Source organism: Ambystoma mexicanum, chromosome 9, assembly GCF_040938575.1.
Source record: "Ambystoma mexicanum isolate Mex_15411 chromosome 9, UKY_AmexF1_1, whole genome shotgun sequence".
In the NCBI taxonomy this organism is placed as follows: domain Eukaryota; kingdom Metazoa; phylum Chordata; class Amphibia; order Caudata; family Ambystomatidae; genus Ambystoma; species Ambystoma mexicanum.
Window position 1 is genome coordinate 373,178,565 of NC_090931.1, and position 24,803 is coordinate 373,203,367.

At 46.9% G+C, this 24,803-nt stretch overlaps 1 protein-coding gene across 6 annotated transcripts in view; it reads left to right on the forward strand.

Annotated features, from left to right (window-relative positions):
* The window catches only part of LOC138488086 (caspase-5-like), a 504,964-nt gene that overhangs the window by 274,910 nt on the left and 205,251 nt on the right, over window positions 1-24,803 (forward strand). The window contains exon 1 of one of the 6 annotated variants that reach the window (XM_069614830.1): window positions 8,874-9,485. The exons of the other annotated variants lie outside the window; for them this stretch is intronic. Coding sequence (XP_069470931.1) covers window positions 9,407-9,485 — 79 coding nt within the window. The 5' untranslated portion in view covers window positions 8,874-9,406. Of the gene's footprint in view, window positions 1-8,873; window positions 9,486-24,803 lie in introns of those variants that run through there. 6 annotated transcript variants of the gene reach the window in all.

The window sequence follows — 24,803 nt, forward strand, 5'->3', positions numbered from 1 at the left end:
AAGCAGATTCCATTAGCCTCAGAAATATATATAAACATATATTTAAACAAGTTTATTTGGCAAAAAGGCCATGAAACCCACAACAAACAAGTTTAATAGACAATTCATTTTAGCAGACTCTAATTCTGAGGGACAATCTTAAAAAGCCCAACAATCTCCAAGCTAAAACAGGTGTCTCTGCCTTTAACATTAAATAAAGGGCCGGTTTGCACTGCATATGTTAACATAGGAAAGTCCATTTGAGCCGAGTCACACATTCCACGCCACCTAGTAGCCATCACTGGAAGTTCACATCCAGTTCTGGGCCACAACAGCAAGGTATTGTGGGTATGTAAATTAGCCCAAATGTAAATCTTTTTCCCCAGGACAATTTCCTGGAGAAAAAGGTGCACATTTGGGCTATTTTCCTGGAGAAAAACATTCTCATTTGGGCTAATTTGCATACCCACAATGCCTTGCTGTTGTGGCTCAGAACTGGAGGTGAACTTCCAGTGATGGCTACTAGGCAGCGTTGTGGAATGTGTGACTTGGCTCAAATGAACTTTCCTAGACATATATATATTTTTATATATATATAATTAGTATATATATATATATATATATATATATATATATATATATATATATATATATATACACACACACATATACTCACAGGGTTGCTCCAAAAAAGGCAACAATTGTACCTTCTTTGAAAGGTTTCGTAATCTTCAGTTTAACTTGATCAGGCATCGAAAGAACTAAGGTATCAGCATGTTGTCTTTTTTGGAGCAACACTTTTTATATTACCTTTCGTTAACACGGTAGAATAAAATGGAACTATATAAATTGCTGGACGAGGAAAGACTAAATGCCTGCTGATTAGCTCCTCGTCTTTTAACACTGATACTTCCACATCAGCCCTTTGCTGATAAAGAAGCTTTTCTGTGGGCATTTCTTGTTTCTGCTCCCTGCTGGTTGGCCATCTTGTGATAATCGGCGACTATTAACACCCAGGTGTATTTCTCTGCTTTAAATGTGCGCTTTTTAGTGCCCGCGTCACAAACTTCATTTTCTGGAGCCCGTCAGGTTGTCACTTCCATGTCATGACCTAAAGGGCTACAGCAAATGGAGATTGTAACGCGAGCGCTGCAAAGCGCACATTTAAAGCCCAGATATATTGCTGCGTTATAAGACTGCTAACTGGCAACATGTAATCAGTTTCTGGGGGCCCCTAAAGCTCAAGGCCCATTTCATTTGAAATGGTTGAAAGGCCCTGACACCGTCCTTACAGGTGACTACAAGAATGATAAGGGCCTGTATGCTCCTGATCTTTATTAACACTCTGGGTACTATTCAGATCTAAGAAAGGGATTATAGAAGATCCCTGCGCCATGAATGGAAAGATCACCCCTTCCCCAGACTTTGGCATCCTTCTTTACAGACCAATAGTGTGTTAGAAGGGCAATAACCGTAGTGGTGAGCAGGTTGATCCAGGCGTACCGAACCTTTGGCAAATCAATAGCAGGACCTGTGCTCAGGGAAAAGTTTCTCGATGAGAGCCAGATCATGCTTTATCAGTGCACATCAACATTCTGGAGTTCCGACAGATACGATTCCATTAGGGACAAATGGTGAGCTTCCATTCACAGACACCGAGAAGCAATCTGGGCGTACCTCATCCCACCCTCTCTGTCCATGGAACTTGTCATGTGGTGGAATGATAACTGATTTGCCCTGTAAATCCTTTGAAGATGTTATAGAATGCGTTGAGTGTGGTGTCTAAAGCGGAAGACACTTTCTGGGTACACTCGTAATCCACCTCTGAGTTTAAAGTTACCAAAAATGGATTACTTTCATTAGACTGCACTGTATTGAGAGTTTCTAGATATCCCTGAGCAGGGATGCGTTAGGAGAGTTTGCTTTTTCATTTCCACCTGTGACTTGCCCCGCTCCCGTCCTCTCAGCAGAGATTCTGAGGGAAAGGCAATTCTCCTGACTCCATCTCCCTGCAGATAGGTAGTCTAGGAGAAGGATCTTTCTAAATACAAATGTGGCCCCTTGTGTGGGAAGAATCTCCATCAGAGCGATCAGATTCAAATATCGGTGCTGCCTCACTCAAGCTCCAGCAGAGACTCTGGACGAGAAAGTGTTTCTGCAATCCTTTGTGACCCCATGCACAGAGACTCTTGGGGGGAACTATTTTCTGAATGTCTCTTTGACCAACCATTAGCCCAGAGAACCGACACTTCAGGAGTGGAATACTTCCTCAGCAACCCCCCTTTCCTTCCTTGGCTCAGCATCATCCGCTCAGCTTTCCCCTTCCCACCAACACCAACAGTTTAATGCACAGTAGGGGGGACTAGTGGGTCCCACTCCACCAGCCATCTTGCCACCACTGGTCTATCCTTTGGGCTGCACATGGAATCATTTGAAGGGAGGAGTGGTAGAGAATACTTAAACATCAACGGGGCACACAACCCCCCATTTAGTGCAACCTATCTGCATGGTGAAATGGGAGCAGAGGTCTCAGCCATTGCGGCCGAAGTCCTTGGATTGCCTTGTACTTTGGCTGCGCACCCCTGTCGTGCACTACCTAAGACACAATGTCCCAACCCTGTTCCAAGATTTCTTGGCCAGTCCTCGAAAATCTCAGTGTGAGATCAATAAAGGTTAAACATTGAATAACATTTGAATTAGACAAAAGACTGTCCAAACAAGTATAGGATGGAACAACACTTTTCACTTTTCCCATCGCTTCATCATGAGGGCTTCGCGAGTACAAACTCAGTAAAGTCTTGGTTTAACATTTACTTGCACGTATTTCATAATTTTCCTTTTTTTTAGTAAATGCACTTTTTTACTTTCTGGACGTGGTGCTTTTAGATGGCATGTTTTAAGCCTTTACTTGTTTTTGTGATTAGCAAAACACCTACACTTTTGTTCAAACTGTTGGGCTTCTCCTCAGTGGTAGATCCAGCATTTTAACAGCACCCTCTATCAGGGTTTCAATTAATACATTTGGTAGTAGCGCTTGGGATCCAACATATCCTTGGAAAAGCCTAAGAAACAATCTGCAAATAAGCTGAACTTTCGGGCGCCATTTTAGGGTCAGGCAGGATCAATGTATTAGCCACTGGCTTTTCTGCGCACATTCCACCTTGTGCACTTGTCTTCTAGGCATCTTCATTTAGAGCAGACCGGAGCCACTGCAGCAACTTTACAAGTAGGCCTGCATATAATTACCAGAGCAGCGGCACAAGCAGCACTTGCCTCCTCCAACAATTAAGGCTCTTTTGTACCCCACCTCACTCAACCGCTACTTCATCAACCTCTCCTTGAAAGACACAGCATATTTCTCCAAAACACAGAAAGGGAATACTGGTCCCTATAAAAAGTCACAATTCTAGGTTGACCAGAATATTGGAACCGAAAACATTCAGTGGGCCTCATTACGACCCTGGCGCTAATGGTTTAACGGCGCCGTAAAGAGCGTCGGCGCCGTTAAACCATTAGCGCCTGATTACAAGGTCCCTTAGCAGGTTGGAGGCTTTAACGCCAATCCAACCCGCTAAGGGACCCTCGAGCTAATTACGGTGCCGTAATTAGCGCCTTCCCCATCCCCATTATGCCCTATGGGGCAAAATGGGAATGGGGAAGGGCAAATGGTGAATGGGGAATTACCGCCCCCGCCAACCTTGTGATGGGGGCGGTAATTCCGCCATCCACCATGCCGGAGACCGGCATGGACCATGGTGCTAATAGCACCATGGTCCAGTGCCTGGGTCGTAATGAGGCCCAGTATGTCTTAAAGGACATACCATAGACATGAAGTAGTATAAGTCAAGAGTATAGACATAGAAGAATGACACAAACTGCTGCTGAGCTTTGACGTAGATTCGACAGTCCTGAATGGCACGTTGGAGACAGTGTATAGTGATGCTGCCCCCTTTATTTCCTTCTTTCTCCTTCTCTTTTTTTTTCAATTCATTCTCCCCACCCATACAGTTCCTTTCCCTTCTAGATCTTCATCTCGCATTACGCACCTTTGTTCTATCTGCTTCAATTCCTTCCTGTCTCAGAATCCATTTTCGATCACTTCTATAACTTCTTTGCTTCTTTCACACATTCTTTGGCATCGTCATACATTTTTTCATGTACTCTTTTCACTCCCCCACTACACATTTTGTGTCTCTCTAGCACACAATTTCTTTCACTTATATTCTTGTCAATGCCCCTTCATATTTTTAATTTCCCTTCTATTCCCTTCTGTCATATTATACATTTTATTTCAATGTTATTCCTTCTTCTATCATGCTTTATTACTTCTGACAATTCATCGCCCTAAACCATCTCCTCAGTTTCTATTCTTTCTCGCAAAGGGTGCCCCCTCCTTGCCCTTCACATTCCCATTCAGGCTCAGTCTTTTCTGACCTTGTGGCTGCAATACAAATGCCACTGTTTGCGCTATCTCTCCTTCACACTCAGACTTCTCTGCAGCTGTAACTTGACCGTCACGTACCCATAGTCAGAGAAGGGATCTATGTGATTATTGCGACGGCCGAAAATGGTGACTTTTATTTAATCCTTTACACCACATAACTATGCGGAGGGAGATCCCCGCAACCCCCTCCCATTTTAATATTATACTCTAAACCCCCCACATATATATGTGTGTAAGAGGGGGGTTAAAAAAAAAAAGTCGGCATTTCCGGCCATCTCAATTCCCAGGTCGACATTTTTGTACAATTCCCAGAGAAGTGCTCTTATATGGGTCTCTTTTTCCAACTTTTTCTATTAACCAGGACAAGAGACATACTTTAGGGGTTGCCAGGGGTAGCAGCTGGTATCCCAGGAACCCTTTCTGCTACCCCTAGACCTGTGCTTGCGACACCTGGGACACTGGAAAAAGAGGCAAAGCCAAGAGCAGATGTCTGTGTTGTACCTAAAAAAGGCAGTTGTAAATGCAGCTAAATGTGCCACAGCCTTTTTCACCTGGAATCTAGATATTGTTAGCAGAGAAATAACAGGGATGCAGGAAAAACCATGAAGCTGCCATCACTAACAGGTTGGCAGTCCATTAGTGAAGAATGCCTGAATGGTTGGGTTCAGAGGGTGGGCTGTCTGTGCAGCTCATACCCAGTACTGTAGCAACAGGAAGGGTATGTGGGCTGGGTCTAGCTAGCTGGGAATGCCTAGGAGCAGCTTGCGGTACTCAATGACAGCACAGCATTGACGCAGATTTCATCAGTGTTTCTCATTGTCTGCTTTGCACATCCAGTGAGCCACTGGGACGCTGATGAGAGGGGTGTACCCCTGTGGGTTCTGCCACCAGTCCTGCCTGGGCACTCTGTGACCTGACTCAGATCTGCTAGACGTGCATCACAGGTACACTGCTGATAGACGCAAGGTGAGATGATTAGTTTACATGAAATTGACCTCTGCCTTTGAAGTAAACCATCTGTTGCTTCCTCAAGCAACAGATATAAATATATTTGGAAGGATAGCTCAGGGGTAATGCACTTGCTTTGTGAACAAGAGGATGCAGTGCAACATGGGTTCAGTTCCTGTTCCAGTGCTTGAAAGCTGGAGGAGGCTGGCATTAAGCAAGATATAAAGGACCAAAGAAAATAATAAAACAGGCCTTTTCTAGGTGTGATGTCATGGATCTTCTGATGCTGTTTACATTTTAAATTAAAACAAGCACTGTAATTACTGTGACCTGCAACACATCCTTCCCCTCTTTCTCCCATTTATCAATAAAACTGTGGGTTACTTACCAAATAAGCAAAACAGAAAGGTGATAGCTGGAAGGTTTCAAATCATTCATAACTACTGGCACAGCTCGGGACAACCCTCCAGACCATCCTTTTTCAGCCTGCCAAGCCTCCACAGAAGGGAAAGAACATATGCAAATCATGCTTGGTTCCACTACAAAAGGGACAGTCCAACCAGAACTTCTAGGACACATCCCTTTTGCACAAGACCACAAACATCCCCAGACATGTCCCAGCCTCACTGGGTGTCATGAGTGAGGATTAGCCTAGGTCTCTAGGCCCAGCAGGGTTTTCTAGGGGTGATGTCATGGAGCTGCTACTTACATTTTAAAATAACAAGCCCTTCAATTACTGTCACCTGCAACAGATGCTCCAACACATCCTCTCTGTCTACCATCTAGCAAAAGAAAATGTGGGTTACTTACCAAATAAGCAAAACAGAAAGGTCATAGCTAGACGTTTTCAAATCATTCATAACCACTGGCACAGCTCTGGACAACCCTCCAGACCGACCTTTTTCAGCCTGCCAAGCCACTACAGGAGGGGAAAGACCATATGCAAATCATGGGTGGTCCCACTCCAAAAGGGGCAGTCCAGCCCAAACTGCTAGACCACATCCGTTCTGCACGAGACCCCAAGCATCCCCAGACATGTTCTAACCTCATTGGGCGTCATGAGTGAAAAGTAGGCTAGGTCTCTAGGCCCAGCAGGCGTTTCTAGGGGTGATGCCGTGGAGCTGCTGCTGTTTACATTTTAAAATAAAACAAACCTGCAATTACTGTGACCAGCAATACCCCCCACGCCCATCTCATCTAGCAAAACAAACTGGGGGTTACTTAGCAAATAAGCAAAACAAAAAGGTGATGGCAGGAAGGTTCAAATCATTCATCACCACTGACACAGCTCTGGGCAACCCTCCGACCATGGTTTTTCTGGTTGGACTTGTGTTGGTCTGTTGCTGTTTCCAGTCTGTGGCCAGACAATTGGCAGGCACTGTATGCCTGCGCTTTGGGGTTTAGGCCTTTTTAGAGATGCTGTGTCTGCTTACAGTTTAAGCCAAGGGATGTACAATAGTCCAGGTTGTTGTGTTGGACATCTGCTTACATTCACAGTAATTTGGTAATATGGACCTATACACACTGATGTGAACACTACATATGGTGATCAATTCTTGTATGAAATATATATCATTTTACAGTGATATCGTAACCATATTTTTCATAATGTACTGATTGATTGATTGATGTTTTATTTGTATCGCGCTCGTACACAAGTGTTTTTAGAGTTTAAGAGAGCAAGGAGGCAAGGGAGGGGAACAAGGGAGAAATAAAAACAACAATCTTACTAGGCCCAGTGACATTGAGAACGTGCAAGTGCATGGGCGGGGGGGTGAGAAAGTGGAAAGTGCTGAGCAAAGGAATCAAAATAAACATTAAAATAGATAATAAATAAGTAAATAAATAATAAAAAGCAACAAACAGTGGTAGTGCAGCCAGCAAGTGGCAAGTGATAGGTTTAAGGCAACAGACAGGGTGTGTCTGATAAGTGCAGAAAAAAGAAGGAGGGGGACTGTAGGGTTACAGATACAGATCCCAGTGCAAGGGATAGCCAGGCGGCAGTGCGGGGGGGGGGCAGGGTGAGCAGGTACCTGGGCCCGAAAGTCAGAGGGTGACCAGGTGCACAATGTCGAGACAGAACAGATCAGCAGGGGAGTGAAGGAGCAAAGGCAGAAGCAAAGAGGAAGGTCTTGAGGTGCTTCCGGCACCAGAGATGGTTCACCTCCAGTTTCAGAGTGGCAGGGAGGCTGTACCAGAGAGAGGCCCAGCCGAATACAGAGAACACATTTTGTTTTTAATTAAAAGTGTTATTGGTTTCAAACTAAAAACATAGAAATAGCAAAAGAAACCTTTAACAGTTTAAGAGCATTAAAAAAACAATGATCCATCAATTTCAAATACAGGTGAGTAGCTTCCTAATTGCTATTATGCTGTAAAACAAACAAGCCAAAAGGAACAAGAAATAGATATATAGGATAGCAAATATCCTTCACCGGACTTTGACTCCAGAAACGTGGTCATCTCATTACATGATATTATAAACATTACTTTGTTCCCTAAGTTCCTGTGATTTCATAAGATTCAGGCCCATTCAGATTTCAAACCAATTGCTGAGTCAATAAATTTGAGCATGGCCAAAATTCGCCCCATTTCTTTTTCCCATTAACGGCAGATCCCAATGTTCTTCCGGAGTCAAACAACCCTCCAGATAATTTCCCATAAAGCAAACTCTCCCCACGCAGTACCTCACATTCCATTGCTATATGTAAAAGTGTTTAAATCTGTTCACCCTTCTTTCAGAAATGACAGATGTTATTCTGCAAACCTCCCTGGTGCCGTCTGAACAGCACTTCACGTGTGGGCATTACAAGCCAGAGAACAATACTATGTGATGCCACTTCCTGTTTTGTCAAGGTGTGAAAGGTTGTGTGCCATCACTTCCCGTGATGTCACTTAGGAGTGGGGTCAAATTACAACACTTCCTGTTAGGTCATCAGAGGTCAAGGGTCGTGCAAAGTCACTCTCACAACCCCTGGCATTTTGGTGAAATGATGTCCCTGACCAGGACATGTAATTTTTGCAAATAATTTCAGCATAGGGGGCCATGCTGTGAAAAACTGAGACCGTCCCCTTAAAACCGGGATGTCTAGTCACCCGTGAGTAACCCGTTGCATGATATGGGCCTGGCAAGCTAATGATGATAGCCAAATATACCAGCCTTTCAGAAGCAACCACATGTTTGTAATTCTCTAATCCATGCTACCTGGTAATATCTAACCCAACTCCCAGCCCGGATGTTTTAATAACATGGAAAAATGATAGGGTGACCAACAACCCCATATTTTGCAGGGTTGCCACAATTCTATGGCCTATATCCCACGTCCCACACATAACCTACATTCGACATTTTGCTTGTCCACTTCAGGATTAGCTGTTTACAATCGTCACAACACTTGCACTAGAAGAGCTCTGGTTATTTTTGTGTAGGTTTGCACATGAGAAGAATTGCTGTTGCCCTTCTTCATCAATCTGAAAGCTGCTGTGGCTCCAAGGACTGACCCAGAGAGGACCTGGTAAGGCGCCCTCTTCCCGAGCTACGAGGGACCATCGTGCACCAGCTGATCTTTGCCAAAGCTCCCTGGTAGACAGACCTACGACAGGCTGCCGACCGGAGACGGGGAATGCCGCGGAATCCAAAGAGAAGCACCTCAACTGTTGTCCGCCAATGTAGATGACCTCCATCGCCGACCGGAGCCGCTGTGCTCCCGTTTTGCTTAAGAACTCTTGATCCAAGAAAGCCCTCGTCCGCATCGTCGCCGCTGTATCCCGCTGGAGAAGGCCAGACCGTCGACACGCCGAGGAGTATCCACCAGTGGGTTTCCCGCCTCCCAAAGACCACAGAGTTGCCAATGACTCGACGCCCTTGCTGGGCCACAGTTCTTCAAACTCTTTGCGGTCCAGAACTATCGACCTCGAGGTGCCCCGCACGCCTCTTCCTTACTGAATGTTTACGCTTCTCCATCAACGAGCACTGCTAGGAACGAAGCTGCCACTTTACCGTCGTAGCTCACCCTGTTCTCCGTCTGACGTTCGATGACCCGTGACACCTGCCTTAAAGGAAGACACTCAAGAAGGGCTGTCGATTCCCCGACGAGGAACGCTAGAACGCCAGGTACTTTGGGGTTGCTGAACTATTGAAAAGTCTTGTGTGAACAATATCTGGACTGGGCTTGTGATCTCTTTATTCTACAAGTTGCCCAGGTGGGGGGATCTCCAGACAGGACTGTGTCTCGGTAGGGGCCAGTATCCTGCCAATTGTCTCCACCAACTGCTTTCCTCTTACCTCTATTGCTGGTTTCCTTTACGACTTGATTTGTGTGCCATTTAACCGTACAGTTGATGCACTTTAAGGAGATCTCATAGTAACTGTGGTACCACATAGAATTGTATACTTGCCATTATAGATAACCGAGTACAAAGTGAGTTATCGTGATATTGTATATAAACTTGAATTTTAATTATATAAAGACTGTGTTTTAAGCGATACAGTGTGCAGACATTCCTTTGTGGGTGCTTGGGGACTACACTGTACTTAAGAACCAGCCCGCATCACCTCATGAGAAGCTAGGCCTTGATTGCTCGACCACATACCAATAATAGAGAATCTTGGCTGGGGTCCTCTGTGCCTCTCCTCTACCATATAGAGAGCAGAAGTACAGACACCCCCCTCCAGTCTTTCAACTGGTGGCAGCGGTGGGATGCTTATGGTTTTAAGAATCAGTGTATAACCGTGCCACTTACGAAGGATAGCTGCACTTTGTTAAATTAAGGTTCAGTTGTGTACAAGATAACTGCATTACAAGCAATGGAATCTATTGCGAATGGTAAATTGATTCAGATGAGCTTAGAGGCTCTCCAGAGTGCTTGTGAAGCCAGGGAGTTAGACTTTGTGGATAAGTCTAGGGCTGAGCTGATAGCTGCCCTGGTAGACTACCAGACTGATTGTGAAACTCTTCAAGGGGGGGATGCAACCAATGAGGACTCTACCCCGGGGGTTGTCGCCAAATCTGTTTCTGGGAATGCCTATCAAATCTCCGAGAATTTACATAAACCACAAAGAGAAACTTTGTCACAGAATCACTAACCTGGTCAGCAGATGCATACAAGAAGATAGTGAGAATCCCAGTGAGGTCCCTTCTGATCCCAGCCTACCAAAAGGAGGAACTGGGCACCGCAGGAATCCCAGGGAAACCCTCTGTGGTAGAAAACCCTGCTGCAACACTTCAGGAGACGGGTGGAGCATCTTCACCGGAATGTTGTGCGTTGCAGCTTTACTCAGACGAGTCAGGTAATGTGGACGTCTTGTGAGGAGGCTGGAGTCTAATAGATGTAAAATATATAGATCAGTGAAGGGAGAAGGCAGAGTAATGCAATAAGTTGGAGGATTCTAGAGAGGAGGTAGGGCTACCTGAGTAAGAACCCAGAGGAGATCATGATTTCGTCCGTAGCTCTGAAGGTGGAATTGGATACTGAGAACCACGGGATATAAGAGGTAAAGTCTAAGGGCAGAACAAAGGAGGATTGAGTTGGATGGTAAATTACTGTTGCGAAGCCCACAGAAAGTTTTCCTACCGTTTCGGGGCAGAGTACTTTCTTGGACGGCGTGGATCCGCCGAGAGGAAGAAACGGAAGCTGAACGTTGCACGCGGGAGTAGCCTCGAACAGTAAGCGGGAATGGGAAAGGTGTTTGCAGGTAAGATTTCTGAAACGATACAAAGTATTAATAGTAGGCAGAAGAAAGAGAACATAGAGCTAGGAGGCTGCACAAAGAGGATTCTAGTTGCGAACTTACAGAGCGTCTGGAAACAAAGTAGCGACGCAATGCTGTGTTTGTGTTCCTGCTAGAAATACGGTCACCTGACCGTCCGGGGGTGGAGACTCCTCTGTACCAGAAACTGTAAAAGGCTGGTTCGGCACAGGTCCGTGAAGCACTGCCATCTTGGGAGGATTTTGTGCAACATATGCCCCAGAATGAATGCAACGGGCACAAACATATCGCCGCCGATTCCTCCGCCATCAAGACCATCTGGATAACGGAGTCATGACAGTATGCCGGTGGGCATATCGGGGGGCGTTGACCCCAAAGGCTGGTTCCCAAGACCGGTCGGCTGGAGAATAACCCTTCCAGTCGACCAAAAATTGTAATTTCCCTCTACAGTAACATGAATCACAGATCCCAGATACTTCGAACTCTGGTCCCGTAGACGTGACTACCGGAAGAGAACGTGGTATCGCAGACCTTGAGAACCGGTCTGAGACATGTTGCTTAATCTGGGAGACATGAAATACAGGATGGATACGAGACCATGAGGGAGGTAAGTTAAGACGCACCGCAGCCTCACCCACCAGATGAGTGACCAGGAAGGGACCGAAGTACGTCGGGGATAGCTTAGAAGGCACCAGGTGCCGAGGTAGAAATTTAGATGACAACCATACATGATCACCTATTGCCAGCGGAGGTGCAGCTCTTCGTCTACGGTCTGCATAGTGTTTGACTCGTTCCTGGGCCTCCAATAGGGCTGTCCGTGCCAGTTTCTGACTTCGATGTATGTTTTCAATCAACGCATCCACCCCTGGAAATCGTGACGATGAAGGGGATGCAATAGGCAGAAATGACGGATGAAACCCATAAGAACAGTAGAAAGGGCTTGAGTTCAGAGTCATATGAGTGGAATTATTATACGCAAATTCCGGCAAGCGCAATAGCTCCATCTAATCATCTTGTGCATCAGACACAAAACATCGCAAATAGCCTTCCAGAGTTTGGTTAAGGCGCTCAGTCTGCCCATTTGTTTGTGGATGAAATCTGGAACTTAATGCCCTTTGGATCTGTAGTACGGAGCCCATTTTCTTCCAAAATTGTGAAACATACTGTGTTCCCCTGTCCGAAATAATTATTTCTGGAAGTCCATGACGAGAGAAGATTTCAATAATAAAAATACGTGCCATCTGAGAAGCCGAGGGGATCCCAGGAAGAGCGGAAAAATGTGCTAGTTTTGTGAAGTAATCAATAGTTACCATGATAGCTGTATTATTTTCTGAGGATGGTAGGTCCACTATGAAGTCAGTTGATATAATTTGCCAAGGTTTCATAGGTACGGGCATCCGTGAAAGAAGGCCCATTGGGACTTGATGTGACGGTTTAGATTGCAAACAGGTAGTGCAGGCGGCCACATAATCTCGCACATCTAGGGACACCGAAGGCCACCAGAATTGCCTTTGGATGAGGTCCAGTGTCTTTCTAATTCCTCGATGCCCAACTTCTTCGAATCATGACACATAAAAAGTACCTTTTTTTGAAGTTCTACTGAGGGAACCAGGACCCTTTCCTCCTTGAAGTAAAGACACTGTTCTTTGACCAAATGATGTGGAAGCTCCAAACTCTGGCAAAACTCTTGATTTTCTATAGTAGATTGTTGGATCTCTTGTATGAAGTCGGTAACCACTTGCACAAAAACTGCCTTAGGAAATATTCGGTCTGCCTTGAATTGAACCTTAGGGGAATCTCTTCGAGATAACGCATCTGCACAGAGATTTTGGTGTCCGGGTAAAAATGTAAAAAGGATTCTGTAAGGAGAAAAGAAGTAAGCCCAGCGTGCTTGGCGACAATTGACTGTTTGGGCATATTGTAACACTTTTACGTTTTGATGGTCTGTGCGAACCTCAATAGGATGGAGTGATCCAAGTAACAGATGTCTCCATTCTTCAAAGGAGCGCTTGATGGCCAAGAGTTCCTTCTCTGGGACTGAGTAATTAACCTCCGATGGCCCAAAGGTTTTGGAGAGGAATGCTACAGGTCTTTCTGTACCATCAGAGTCCTCCTGAAGGAGTACGGATCCCATTGCATGATGTGAGGCATCGGTTTCCAAAATGAATCTCTTTGATTGATCCGGTGTTAACAGAATGGGCGCAGTGGTAAAAAGTATTTTTAACATTTCAAAGGCTTCTTGGGCCTGCAAATTCCAGATGAAGGGAACATCCTTTCGTAGTTGTCTGGTAAAGGGAAGAACGATCTCAGAGAAGCAGGGGATGAACTTTCTGTAAAAGTTTGCAAAACCCAAAAACCTCTATATTTCCTTAGCATTAACCGGAGTAGGCCAATTTACAACAGCGGTCACTTTCTGTGGATCCATTGAAATTCCGTTGGCGGAAAGTACAAAACCTAAGTATGTTACTTGAGGCTGATGAAATATACATTTGTCTGCTTTGCAAAACAACTGATTGGCTTGTAGTCTCTCTAATACTAAATTGACATGATGTATATGTTGATCCTTTTCAGAGGAGAAAATCAATATGTCCTCTAGATAGACAACTACGAAATGTAACAATATGTCAGCAAAAAGATGGTCCATAAATCGCTGGAAGACTGCGGGGGCATTTGATAGGCCGAAGGGCATTACATGATATTCATAGTGTCCAAAGGGTGTTCGGAATGGAGTCTTCCACTTGTCCGCCGGGGCTATTCGAATGAGATGGTACGCCCCTCGAAGATCCAACTTTGTGTATATTTTAGCTGCTGTAACCGCTTCTAAAATATCCGGTATAAGTGGCATTGGATATTTATCCGGAATAGTGATCTTATTTAATGCTCGGTAATCAATACACGGGCGTAACTCATCCGAGTCTTTCTTGGGGATGAAGAATAATGATGCGCCGGCCGGTGATTTTGATTCGGTTATAAGACTGTTTTCTAAATTGGTTTGTAAATATTCTTTTAAAACCTTCTTTTCTTTTTGGGACAGCATATACATTAGACCAAAGGGAATAGGATGGTCCGGTGCTAATTCAATATGACAATCATCTCTTTGATGAGGTGGAAGAGAAGAAAACTGTGGATGATCAAAAACTGGGAGAAATTTTCTGTGGCATTCTGGTATTTGGCATAGACTGCCAATAAGTGGCTCAGTTTCAGACTCCTGGGAATTAACCCGGAACCAGACTTTTACTCTGTGGAAAACAGTGGGTGACGCAATATTCAGAGCCCATGAAAAGGGTTCCAGCTGTCCAATTAATGTACGGGTTATGAGTCGTAACCATGGCAATCCTAAGATAATAGGGAAATGAGCCGCCTTGATTAAGTCAAAGTTCAGTTTTTCTTGATGGGTGGAGATATGACATACTAGTCGATATGTTTGCTCCCTTATTGGTCCGGAACTGAGAGGATTGCCATCGACCCCTTGGACGGGAACAGCCAGGGTCTTGGTGAATCGTCTAATTCCCATTTCCTTGGCCCATTGATCATCAAGGAAGCATCCCGCTGCCCCACTGTCCACCAAAGCTGGTGCCTCACAAACCCTTTGATCCTCTAGAATGAGTTTTACAAGAACAATGACCATAGAAGTATGTGAAAGACTGGTATTTTGAAGCAGAGGTAAGTTCTGGGAACCATCCCGTATCACCCGAGCCGAGGTTCCCCTTATGACTGGGTGCAGGAGTTTCCCGACTTCTTGCTCACCCATCTTCTGGGGGAGTTATAGGGCAGTCCTTCACCACATGACTGGATGATCCGCAGTACATGCATAATCCTCCAAACGCCTCATTTCTTGTTCTTCAGGTGATAGGGGTCCTCTGGTTACCCCTAGTTGCATGGGATCTTCCTCTGAGGATTCTCCTTTTGAGCTTGCACTGGTTCCTTCCATTCTTGGTTTGTGAGTTCTGCTATTCTGACTCCTCCTACGTTCAGTATGCCTTTCCTGAATACGGTAGTCGATTTGTAATGTCATTGTTATCATATCGGCTATATTAGGTGGTCTAGAGACTTTTGACAGCTCGTCCTTCAATTCTTCTGTCAGTCTGCTACAGAACAAAGTAACCAGAGCACTGTCTGACCAGTCGGCTTCTGCTGAGAGTTGCTTACATTTAGTCACATATTGCAGTAATTCTTGGGAGCCTTGGCGTAAATCAAGTAATTGTTCTTCAGAGGAAATCGAAATCTCTTGCCGATTAAACATGGTTTTGAGAGCGTTGATAAATGCAGGATAAGAGTCCAGAATAGCATTTCCTGAGGTAACTAATGGCGTAGCCCATGCTAAAGTGGCTCCAGTGAGGTGGGATATCAGAAACCCTACCTTGTCTTTATCTGTTGAGAAGTATTTAGCTTTAAAGGTGAACTGAATATTGCAGCTGTCCAGGAATTCTTTTAGTTTATGGGGAGAACCATCATACTTTCCCGTAGGGATTGAGGATGGAAGTAATTCCGTATTAGCCCTAACTACTTGTTGTCTAAGGTGAGCGTTCTCTTGTTTTAGACCTCGCATTTAATGCGATAAAGATTGTATGACAGACATCAATTGCTGCATCTGCTGTTCCATTGTTTCTGTAACAATAGCTCCTAATTGGTAATCTTTTTTAGGCGTCGCTATCTATCAAATCTCTGAGAATTTACATAAACCACAAAGAGAAACTTTGTCACAGAATCACTAAACTGGTCAGCAGATGCATACAAGGAGACAGTGAGAATCCCCGTGAGGTCCCTACTGATCCCAGCCTACCAAAAGGAGGAACTGGGCACCACAGGAATCCCAGGGAAACCCTCTGGGGTAGAAAACCCTGCTGCGACACTTCAGGAGACGGGTGGAGCGTCTTCACCGGAATGTTGTGCGTTGCAGCTTTACTCGGGCGAGTCAGGTAATATGGACGTCTTGTGAGAAGGCTGGAGTCTAATAGATGTAAAAGAAATAGATTAGTAAAGGGAGAAGGCAGAGTAATGCAGTAGGTTGGAGGATTCTAGAGAGGAGGTAGGGCTACCTGAGTAAGAACCCAGAGGAGATCACGATTTTGTTCCGTAGTTGGGAAGGTGGAATTGGATACTGGGAACTGCGGGATATAAGAGGTAAAGTCTAAGGGCAGAACAAAGGAGGATTGAGTTGAATGGTAAGTTACAGTCGCGAAGCCCACGGAAAGTTTTCCTACCGTTTCAGGGCAGAGTACTTTCTTGGACGGCGTGGATCCGCCGAGAGGAAGAAACGGCGGCTGAACGTTGCATGTGGGAGGAGCCTCGAACAGTGAGCGGGAATGTTAAAGGTGTTTGCAGGTAAGATTTCTGAAATGATACAAAGTATTAATAGTAGGCAGAAGAAAGAGAACATAGAGCTAGGAGGCTGCACAAAGAGGATTCTAGTTGCGAATTTATGGATCTGGAAACAAAGTAGCAACGCAATGCTGTGTTTGTGCTCCTGCTAGAAATACGGTCACCTGACTGTCCGGGGTTGGAGACTCCTCTGAACTAGAAACTGTAGAAGGCTGGTTTGGCACAGGTCCGTGAAGCACCGCCATCTTGGGAGGATTTTGTGCAACATAAGCCCCAGTATGAATGCAACGGGCACAAACATATCGCCGCCGATTCCTCCGCTACCAAGACCATCTGGATAACGGAACCATGACAATGCCGCCATTCCTGCTGCCTCTGTTCTGAACCCCGGCAATTCGTTAGAACTTGAGTTATTGAGGATAAAATTGTGGCCTTTGAATATCACAAGTTCGAAATAGATGCTGAGTTTAAGAAAGAGGAGTTGGCACAGCAAGTGGAGCTCAAGTATCGAGATCTTAAACTCAAAGATAGGGATCTTGAACTCAAAGATAAGGACGTTGAACTCAAGAACCAAGACACTGAATATCAGCGAATCCCATTAGAGAAAGCTCGAGTGGAAACTTCAGCTAAACCAGTCGAGAGTGTCAGGTCCCCAGCAACCAAGTTTATGAAAGATTTGGTTGCTTTGTATGCGGAGGGTTCTGATATCCTCCAATGGATTCAAGTGTTTGAGGTGGCTTGTGCAATTCATGATGTTGATAAAAGAGATTGGGCTAAGTGTTTGTTAAGCAGAGTGCCTCAGACTGGATATGACTGTATTCTGAAAGTGAGTGTGGGAGAAAGGGGTCTGTATGAGTGCATGAAATCTGCTTTAATTTCCAAGTTTGGCAAGACGCCTACCCAATACCTTAAAAGGTTCAGGGATTTTTAAGAAACGAGAGAATGTGTCTTGGATTGACCGAGTGAGTGCTGCGCACATGAACATGATGGCGTGGATTGATGGTTACAAAGTGAAAACGTTTGTTGAATTGTCCCACCTCTTGTTTTTTTAGCATTTTTCAGAAGCCTGTTAACCAGAGCTGTGTCAGTGTGTTGCTGACCAGAACATTTTGGACCCCTTTAAGCTGGCTAGGTTGGCTGACAAGTGGGTCTCCCACCGGGTGTCCCCTAAGGACTCCAGTGGGAAGGACAAGGACAAAGAAAAGGGGGCCTCTCAGAAAGCTGAAGATTCCCCGAAGCAGTAAACCAAAACCTTCCTCTCCGAAGACGCAAAAACCTAGTGGGGATAAGTTTGTTGTGGGTGGGAGTAAGAGTAGTGGCTTCGCCTGCTGCAAAGCAGGGTCCCAGTGGTTCCAGTACCGTACCCTGCACTCCCGGCACTTGTTGGGATTGTGGGGCACTGGATCACCGAAGGGATGACCCCAAGTGTAAGGGTAAGGCACTTGGAGTCCAGGCTGTCAAGCCTGACTTATCCCTACTCCGTACCTGAGGTGGAGGCCACTGTCCTCTCCTCCTCTACTCGGATCACCTTCGGTGCTCCCGTAGAGATTTCCTTAGTGTCCCTTGGGGCCTGGGACCAGTACGCAGAAATACTGGCAACTATCCCACAGAACACTCGTAGGTTTTTGAGAAGTGTCCTCTTGAATGACCAGCCTTCTACTGGTTTGAGAGACACTGGGGCAAGCATGACACTGGTGGACAGGACCCTGCTCAAGCCAGAGGACTATGTAGGTGCTCCTCTGAGAACCACCAGGTTAGCTGGTGGGCCTCCCAAATTATTGCATGTAGCCTTAGTCAACATTACGATTGGAGACAAGACAGCAAAGCTTCCGGTCCTGGTTCAGGACAACGTGCCTGCGAACATCTTGTTAGCTAACGATTTGGTCGAGTTGGGGATGATCACGGATGGTCTACCCATGGCTTCTGTGGCAGTCATCCGATCACAGGTCACACAGGGTCCGGCTGTGAGCCCGGCACCCTCGCCGACGGGGAAACCCAAGGCGCGAAGGAAACAGAAGAGTAAGAAGGCCACCTCTGTGGAAGGAGCCCCTGCTCTTCCTGCTGTTACGACAGCACCCATTGGGATCCATGCTCCGGGTGGGCTGGGTCCAATGGTAAACCCTGTCTCAACTCCTGTGGGAGAAGAGCCAGAAGACTTTCCTGTGGGAGAGGTACTCAACCCGGAGGACCATCCCAACCTTCAATGCTTGTTAGCTGAAGGGGGACCCTCCCGGGCAGACTTCTGTAAGGGTCAGAGAGAGTGCCACTCTCTCGAGGGTCTGAGGAAACAGGCCCTGTCTCAGACACAAGGAGAAGTGCCTAGGACATTCCAGATCTATTGGGAGGGTGAGCTCCTTGTTAGTGAGCCCATTAAGCCTGAACCTGGTACCCTCAAGAGGTTGGTGGTACCCCGGGTTTACAGGCCCTTCCTGCTGCAGTTGGCGTATGAGGTGCCCTTAGCTGGTCATCCTGGGACCAAGAAGACTAAGCAGAGGCTCTCTGCCCATTTCTACTGGCCTTGGATGGGAGTAGAAGTGGAGTCCCACTGCAGGACCTGCCCAACTTGTCAGTTGTCTGGCAAGACTGGAGGCAGTGTCATTCCCCCACTGCAGCCATTGCCAGTGGTTGGTACACCGTTTGAGAGGGTGGGCATCGACATTGTCGGTCCCCATGACCCTCCCACTTCAGGTGGGCATCGGTTCATCCTGGACTTGGTAGATAATGCCACCAGGTACCCTGAGGCTATACCCCTTCAGACTGTTACTGCCAAGGTAGTTGCCCGGGCTCTCCTGGGCATTTTCACCGCTCTTGGATTCCCTAAGGAGGTTGTCTCTGACAGAGATCCAACTTTATGTCGAGTTACATGAAAACCATGTGGAAAGAGTGCGGGGTAACCTACAAGTTCTCCACCTCTTACCACCGCAGACCAATGGCCTGGTTGAGAGATTTAATAAAACTCTCAAGGGCATGCTAGGCGCTTTGGAAGAGCCCCTAAGGAAGAAGTGGGATCTTCTCCTGTCATGCCTGCTGTTTGCTTACAGAGAGGTACCTCAAGAGGGTGTTGGTTTCAGCCCCTTTGAGTTACTCTTTGGACATCCCATGAGGAGGCCCCTTGCCTTGATCAGAGAAGGTTTGGAGGCCACCCCTCCAGGTCCCGCCAAGCAAGTGGGGGACTATGTGTTAGGCCTCAGTCGGAGGATGACACAGATGATTGGTCAGGCAACAGCGAATCTCAAAGCCAGCCAGGAATTGAATAAGTACTGGCATGACCTTAAAGCCTCGCAAGTGGATTGGACTCCGGGACAGGAGGTCCTTGTGATGGCGCCTACCAAGCCCCGAGTGTTGGCAGATAAATGGACTGGACCCTTCAGGATAATCTCCAAGATGGGCGAGGTCAATTATCTGGTTGTCATGGGAATCCCTTGGGTAGCCCCTCAAGTATTCCATGTTAACAGGCTCAAGCCTTTCCACAGGCGGGCAGAAGTCTCATGTCTCTTACTAGCTTCAGAGCAAGAAGAGGATGAGAGTGAGCCCCTTCCTGATTAACTGCATAGCAACCCTCAGGATGGCTCAGTGGAGGGAGTGCATCTCTCTCCTGATCTGACTGCAGAGCAGCAGAGGGCCTGCAGGGCTTTGCCCCGGCAGTATGCCTCTCTGTTTTCACTGACACCAGGCCTTACACCGTGGTGTAGGCACGAGATTGACACTGGTGACAGTGTGCCTGTCAAAAGCAGGTGCTACCGTATGTCAGATACTGTTAAGAACCACATCCAGGTTGAGGTCAACAAGATGTTGGATCTGGGTGTTATTGAACCCTCAACCAGTCCCTGGTCCAGTCCAGTGGTCCTTGTCACCAAGGCAAGTTCCCAGGCAGGTACCAAGAATTGGAGGTTCTGTGTGGACTACTGAGGTCTCAATGCCGTCACCAAAACTGACGTGCACCTATTGCCCAGGGCTGATGAGCGCTTGTGGACACCATAGGTGCTGCCAAATTTGTGAGCACCTTTCACCTTACCTCAGGCCATTGGCAAATAGCTCTGACGGACCATGCCAAGGAAAAGACGGCATTCTCAACACCAGAGGGACTCTACATGCCTTTTGGGTTGAAAAATGCCCCTGCCACCTTCCAGAGATTGGTCAATCATGCACTCAGTGGGATGGAGGCCTTTTGTGTGGCCTACTTAGACGACATTGCCATCTACAGTTGCACCTGGGAAGAGCATTTGACACATCTGGATAAGGTGTTGCAGGCCTTGAAAAGGGCTAACCTCACTATCAAGGCCACCAAGTGCCAGATACCCCAGGGGAAAGTCACGTATCTTGGTCATGAGGTAGGAGCGGGTCAAATCCAACCTCTCCCCAGTAAAGTACAGGATGTACATGACTGGGAGACTCCCACTACTCAAACCCAGGTGAGAGCCTTTTTGGGTCTCACTGGGTATTATCGCAGTTTCATGGCAGACAATGGAACCATAGCTGCACCCCTGACAGCCCTGACTTCACCCAAACAGCCTAGGAAGGTTAATTGGACTGAAGACTGTCAGAGGGCCTTTGATGGCTTGAAAGAAAGTTTGTGTAAGGCCCCTTTGTTGTGTGCGCCTGATTACAGCAAGCCCTTTATCATTCAAATTGAGGCCTGCGACACCGGAATTGGAGCTGTCTTTTCCCAGTTAGATGACAAAGGGAGGGAACATCCGATCATATTCATCAGTAGACAACTTAAGGGTAGGAAACTTAGGTGGGCTACTGTTGAAAAGGAATGTTTCAGTATAGTTTGGAGTCTTAGGCGTTTTAGGCCCTACCTTAAGGGGTTTACCTTCAAGGTCCAAACAGATCATAAGCCCCTGAAGTGGCTTTTGCAGATGAAGGGTGAGAACCCGAAACTGCCCAGGTGGTCCATTAGCCTGCAAGGGCTAGACTTCACCATAGAGCACAGACCAGGGAAGAGTCACGATAATGCAGATGGCCTTTCCAGACAGTATGTTGACCGCCTGGATGAGGGTCTTTATCTTGTGGGAGATTAGGCACCCTAACCTCAGACTGGGGGGGTGACTGTGATGCTGGAAATGCATCGGAGGAACAGGGCCTCCGTATCCTTGTCCTTTACTGCCTTGTATTGTGTGTTCTGTCGTGTTTTCCACGCAGGAGTTCATGTGGGACTCCTGGCAGTGCAGCTCTCTCTTTTGGTTTTGGTGAACGGACCCATGGGATGCCCTTATGGCACCTATGGGTGGGGGTACAACCCTGTGCCCCTAGTGTATGTTTTTGGGCACCTGTTTGTGGCCCACAGAGCAGGGTACGGGCTGGTGGCAGCTCTGTGCTGAAATGACTGGTGCCCTGAGCGTCCTCCATTTTGGGATGCCCGGGCCCTGTCATTGGAATCGGTAGATTCCTGATGGAGACTAAATGGCCCTCGTGGCCTCTTGCCTTCCATCACCTGTTACCTTGATCTTCCCAAAGTCTCGGGAAGCTCTGACTCTGTCCCATCCATGTTACTGGCTGTTGGGTGGAAGTTCCATATATGGTAGTGTGGGGAAGTGCCGACCAGACTGGCTGGAGCCTTCCCAAAGACCGTATGTTGTGGTTACACCTGTCGGTCAGACCTGAGTGAATGGAGTGGGTGATGAATATGCACTTCTTGTTGTGGATGTCTGGTATCTAGTGGTTGACACAATGACTGAGACAGCCCTACCCGAAACTGGTATGAATGCAGTGTGTAGTGTTGAATGGCGTGGTACTTGTCCGAATCCACATTCTGTGTTATGAGAGTCTGGATGGAGAAGAATGGCCTGAATGCACCATGCACCTGATTGGCTGACAGACTGCTGAATGCCCTTCATAGTGATTGGATGCTCGAGTGCGACCCAGCGGAATGAATGGGAGATCAACAGAATATCTGGGGACCTCTCACTGCTAGGAATCTTGTTCAGAAGTGTTCAGAGCTGAAGTCCAAACTACGAAGACTAACTGGAGTGAAATTGAAGCTTGACCTTGAAGCCCTGCTGGAAGAGAAGAATTGCTGTTGCCCTTCTTCATCAATCTGAAAGCTGCTGAGTCTCCAAAGACTGACCCAGAGAGGACCTGGTAAGGCGTCCTCTTCCCGAGCTACGAGGGACCTTCGTGCACCAGCTGATCTTTGCCAAAGCTCCCTGGTAGACAGACCTACACAGGCTGCCGACCGGAGACGGGGACTGCCGCGGAATCCCAAAGAAAAGCGCCCAGACTGTTGTCCGCGACTGCCGATGACTGCCGTTGCCAACCTGAGCCGCTGTGCTCCCGTTTTGGCTAAGAACTCTTGATCCAAGGACGCCCTCGTCCGCATCGTCGCTGCTGTATCCCGCTGGAGAAGGCCAGACCGTTGACGCGCCGAGGAGTATCCACCGGTGGGTTTCCCGCCAGCCAAAGACCACAGAGACGCCGACAACTGGACGCCCTTGCTGGGCCACAGTTCTTCAAACTCTTTGCGGTCTAGAACTATCGACCTCGAGGTGCCCCGCACGCCTCTTCCTTGCAGGATGTTTACGCTTCTCCATCAACGAGCACCGCTAGGAACGAAGCTGCCACTTCACCGTCGTAGCTCACCCTGTTCTCCGTCGGACGGTTCGACAACATGTGACGCCTGCCTTAAAGGGAGGACACTCAAGAAGGGCTGTCGATTCCCCAACGAGGAACGCTACAATGCTAGGTACTTTGGGGTTGCAGAACTATTGGAAAGTCTTGTGTGAACAATATCTGGACTGGGATTGTGATCTCTTTATTCTACAGGTTGCTCAGGTGGGGGGATCTCCACACAGGACTGGTGTCTCGGTAGGGGTCAGTATTCTGCCAATTGTCTCCACCAACTGCTTTCCTCTTACCTCTATTGCTGGTTTCCTTTACGACTTGATTTGTGTGCCATTTAACTGTACAGTTGATGCACTTTAAAGAGATCTAATAGTAACTGTGGTACCACATAGAATTGTATATTTGCCATTATAGATAACTGAGTACAAAGTGAGTTATCGTGATATTGTATATAACCTTGAATATTAATTATATAAAGACTGTGTTTTAACCGATACAGTGTGCGGACATTCCTTTGTGTGTGCTTGGGGACTACACTGTACTTAAGAACCAGCCTGCATCACCTCCTGAGAAGCTAGGCCTTGATTGCTCGACCACGTACCAATAATAGAGAATCTTGGCTGGGGTCCTCTGGGCCTCTCCTCTACCATATAGAGAGCAGAAGTACAGACAACCCCCTCCAGTCTTTACAGTGATTAGCCCAAGTTCAGCAGGGGGCCATGCTCTTTTTCATACAGCCTTTGCCACTCCTCAAATCATTCATACAAATGGGTTGAGTCCTGCAGAGAAGTTCAATAATAACAACCTGGAGTTCACTGGAGTTCAGAGGTACTAAGAGTGTATATGACTCACCAAGTGGGCTGCTAGGGTCGCTGTAGTTCTCAAACCCTGGTCAAAAATGAGATGGATTATACACTGGTCACATAGGAGTTGGCCCTCGCCCCCGAAGCCTGTGCTGACTGCCGCGTCTGCTATTACTCGCCTCTGCTCCGCGGACTGTAAGTGATTTCAATCCGGCACACACCCAAGTCAATGCCTAGCGTGTAATGCACAACTGAAATCCTTATTTATTTTTGTCTAAAAGTTCTTTATTCTGAACGATATACCACTCATATCACGCCCCTCTCCTGGACCCCCCCCCCCCGGTCACACTGAACCAGGAATCAGGCTGGTTTGCAAAGTTAAAATATTTATTTATGTAATTACAATTTAATTACACTATGGGGGTCATTCCGAGTTTGGCATTCCGAGTTTGGCTGCCTCCAAATCTGGGTCCGGGTCCGGTGTCTCTCAATGGGGACTTACCGGGTCATTCCAACCTTGGAGGACCCGGTAAATCCCCATTCAGAAAACCATTCCCCATTCCCATTTGAGCTCCCATAGGGCTCAATGGAAATGGGGAAGGAGCTTATAACGGGTCTGCAAATTATGAGCCGTTATTAGCTCCATGGTCCCTTAACGGATCCCTCTAAGGACGGCTGGTCACACCAGCTGTTCCTGGTGGGACCCGCTAAGGGACCTCGGAATGTGGCGGTAGGGGGTTAACGGCACCGGCATCCTTACCGGTGCCGTTAACCCCCGATCGCCAGGATTGGAATGACCCCCTATGTTTTTATGGGTACCCAATAATCACCAATGGGGTGATGTAACAGTGAATGATCTCTTTAATACACAAGGAGTAATAATGAGAAAAACAATTCAGCACAGAAATAATACTTTTGTGTGTGCAGATCAGATAGCACTGCGGTTAAAGGTTTCCCTGCACACCCCTCAACCCCCCAATAGGCCATGTAAAGAGATAGGAGGAGAGAGCAGGTATTCAGGAATGGCAGAATT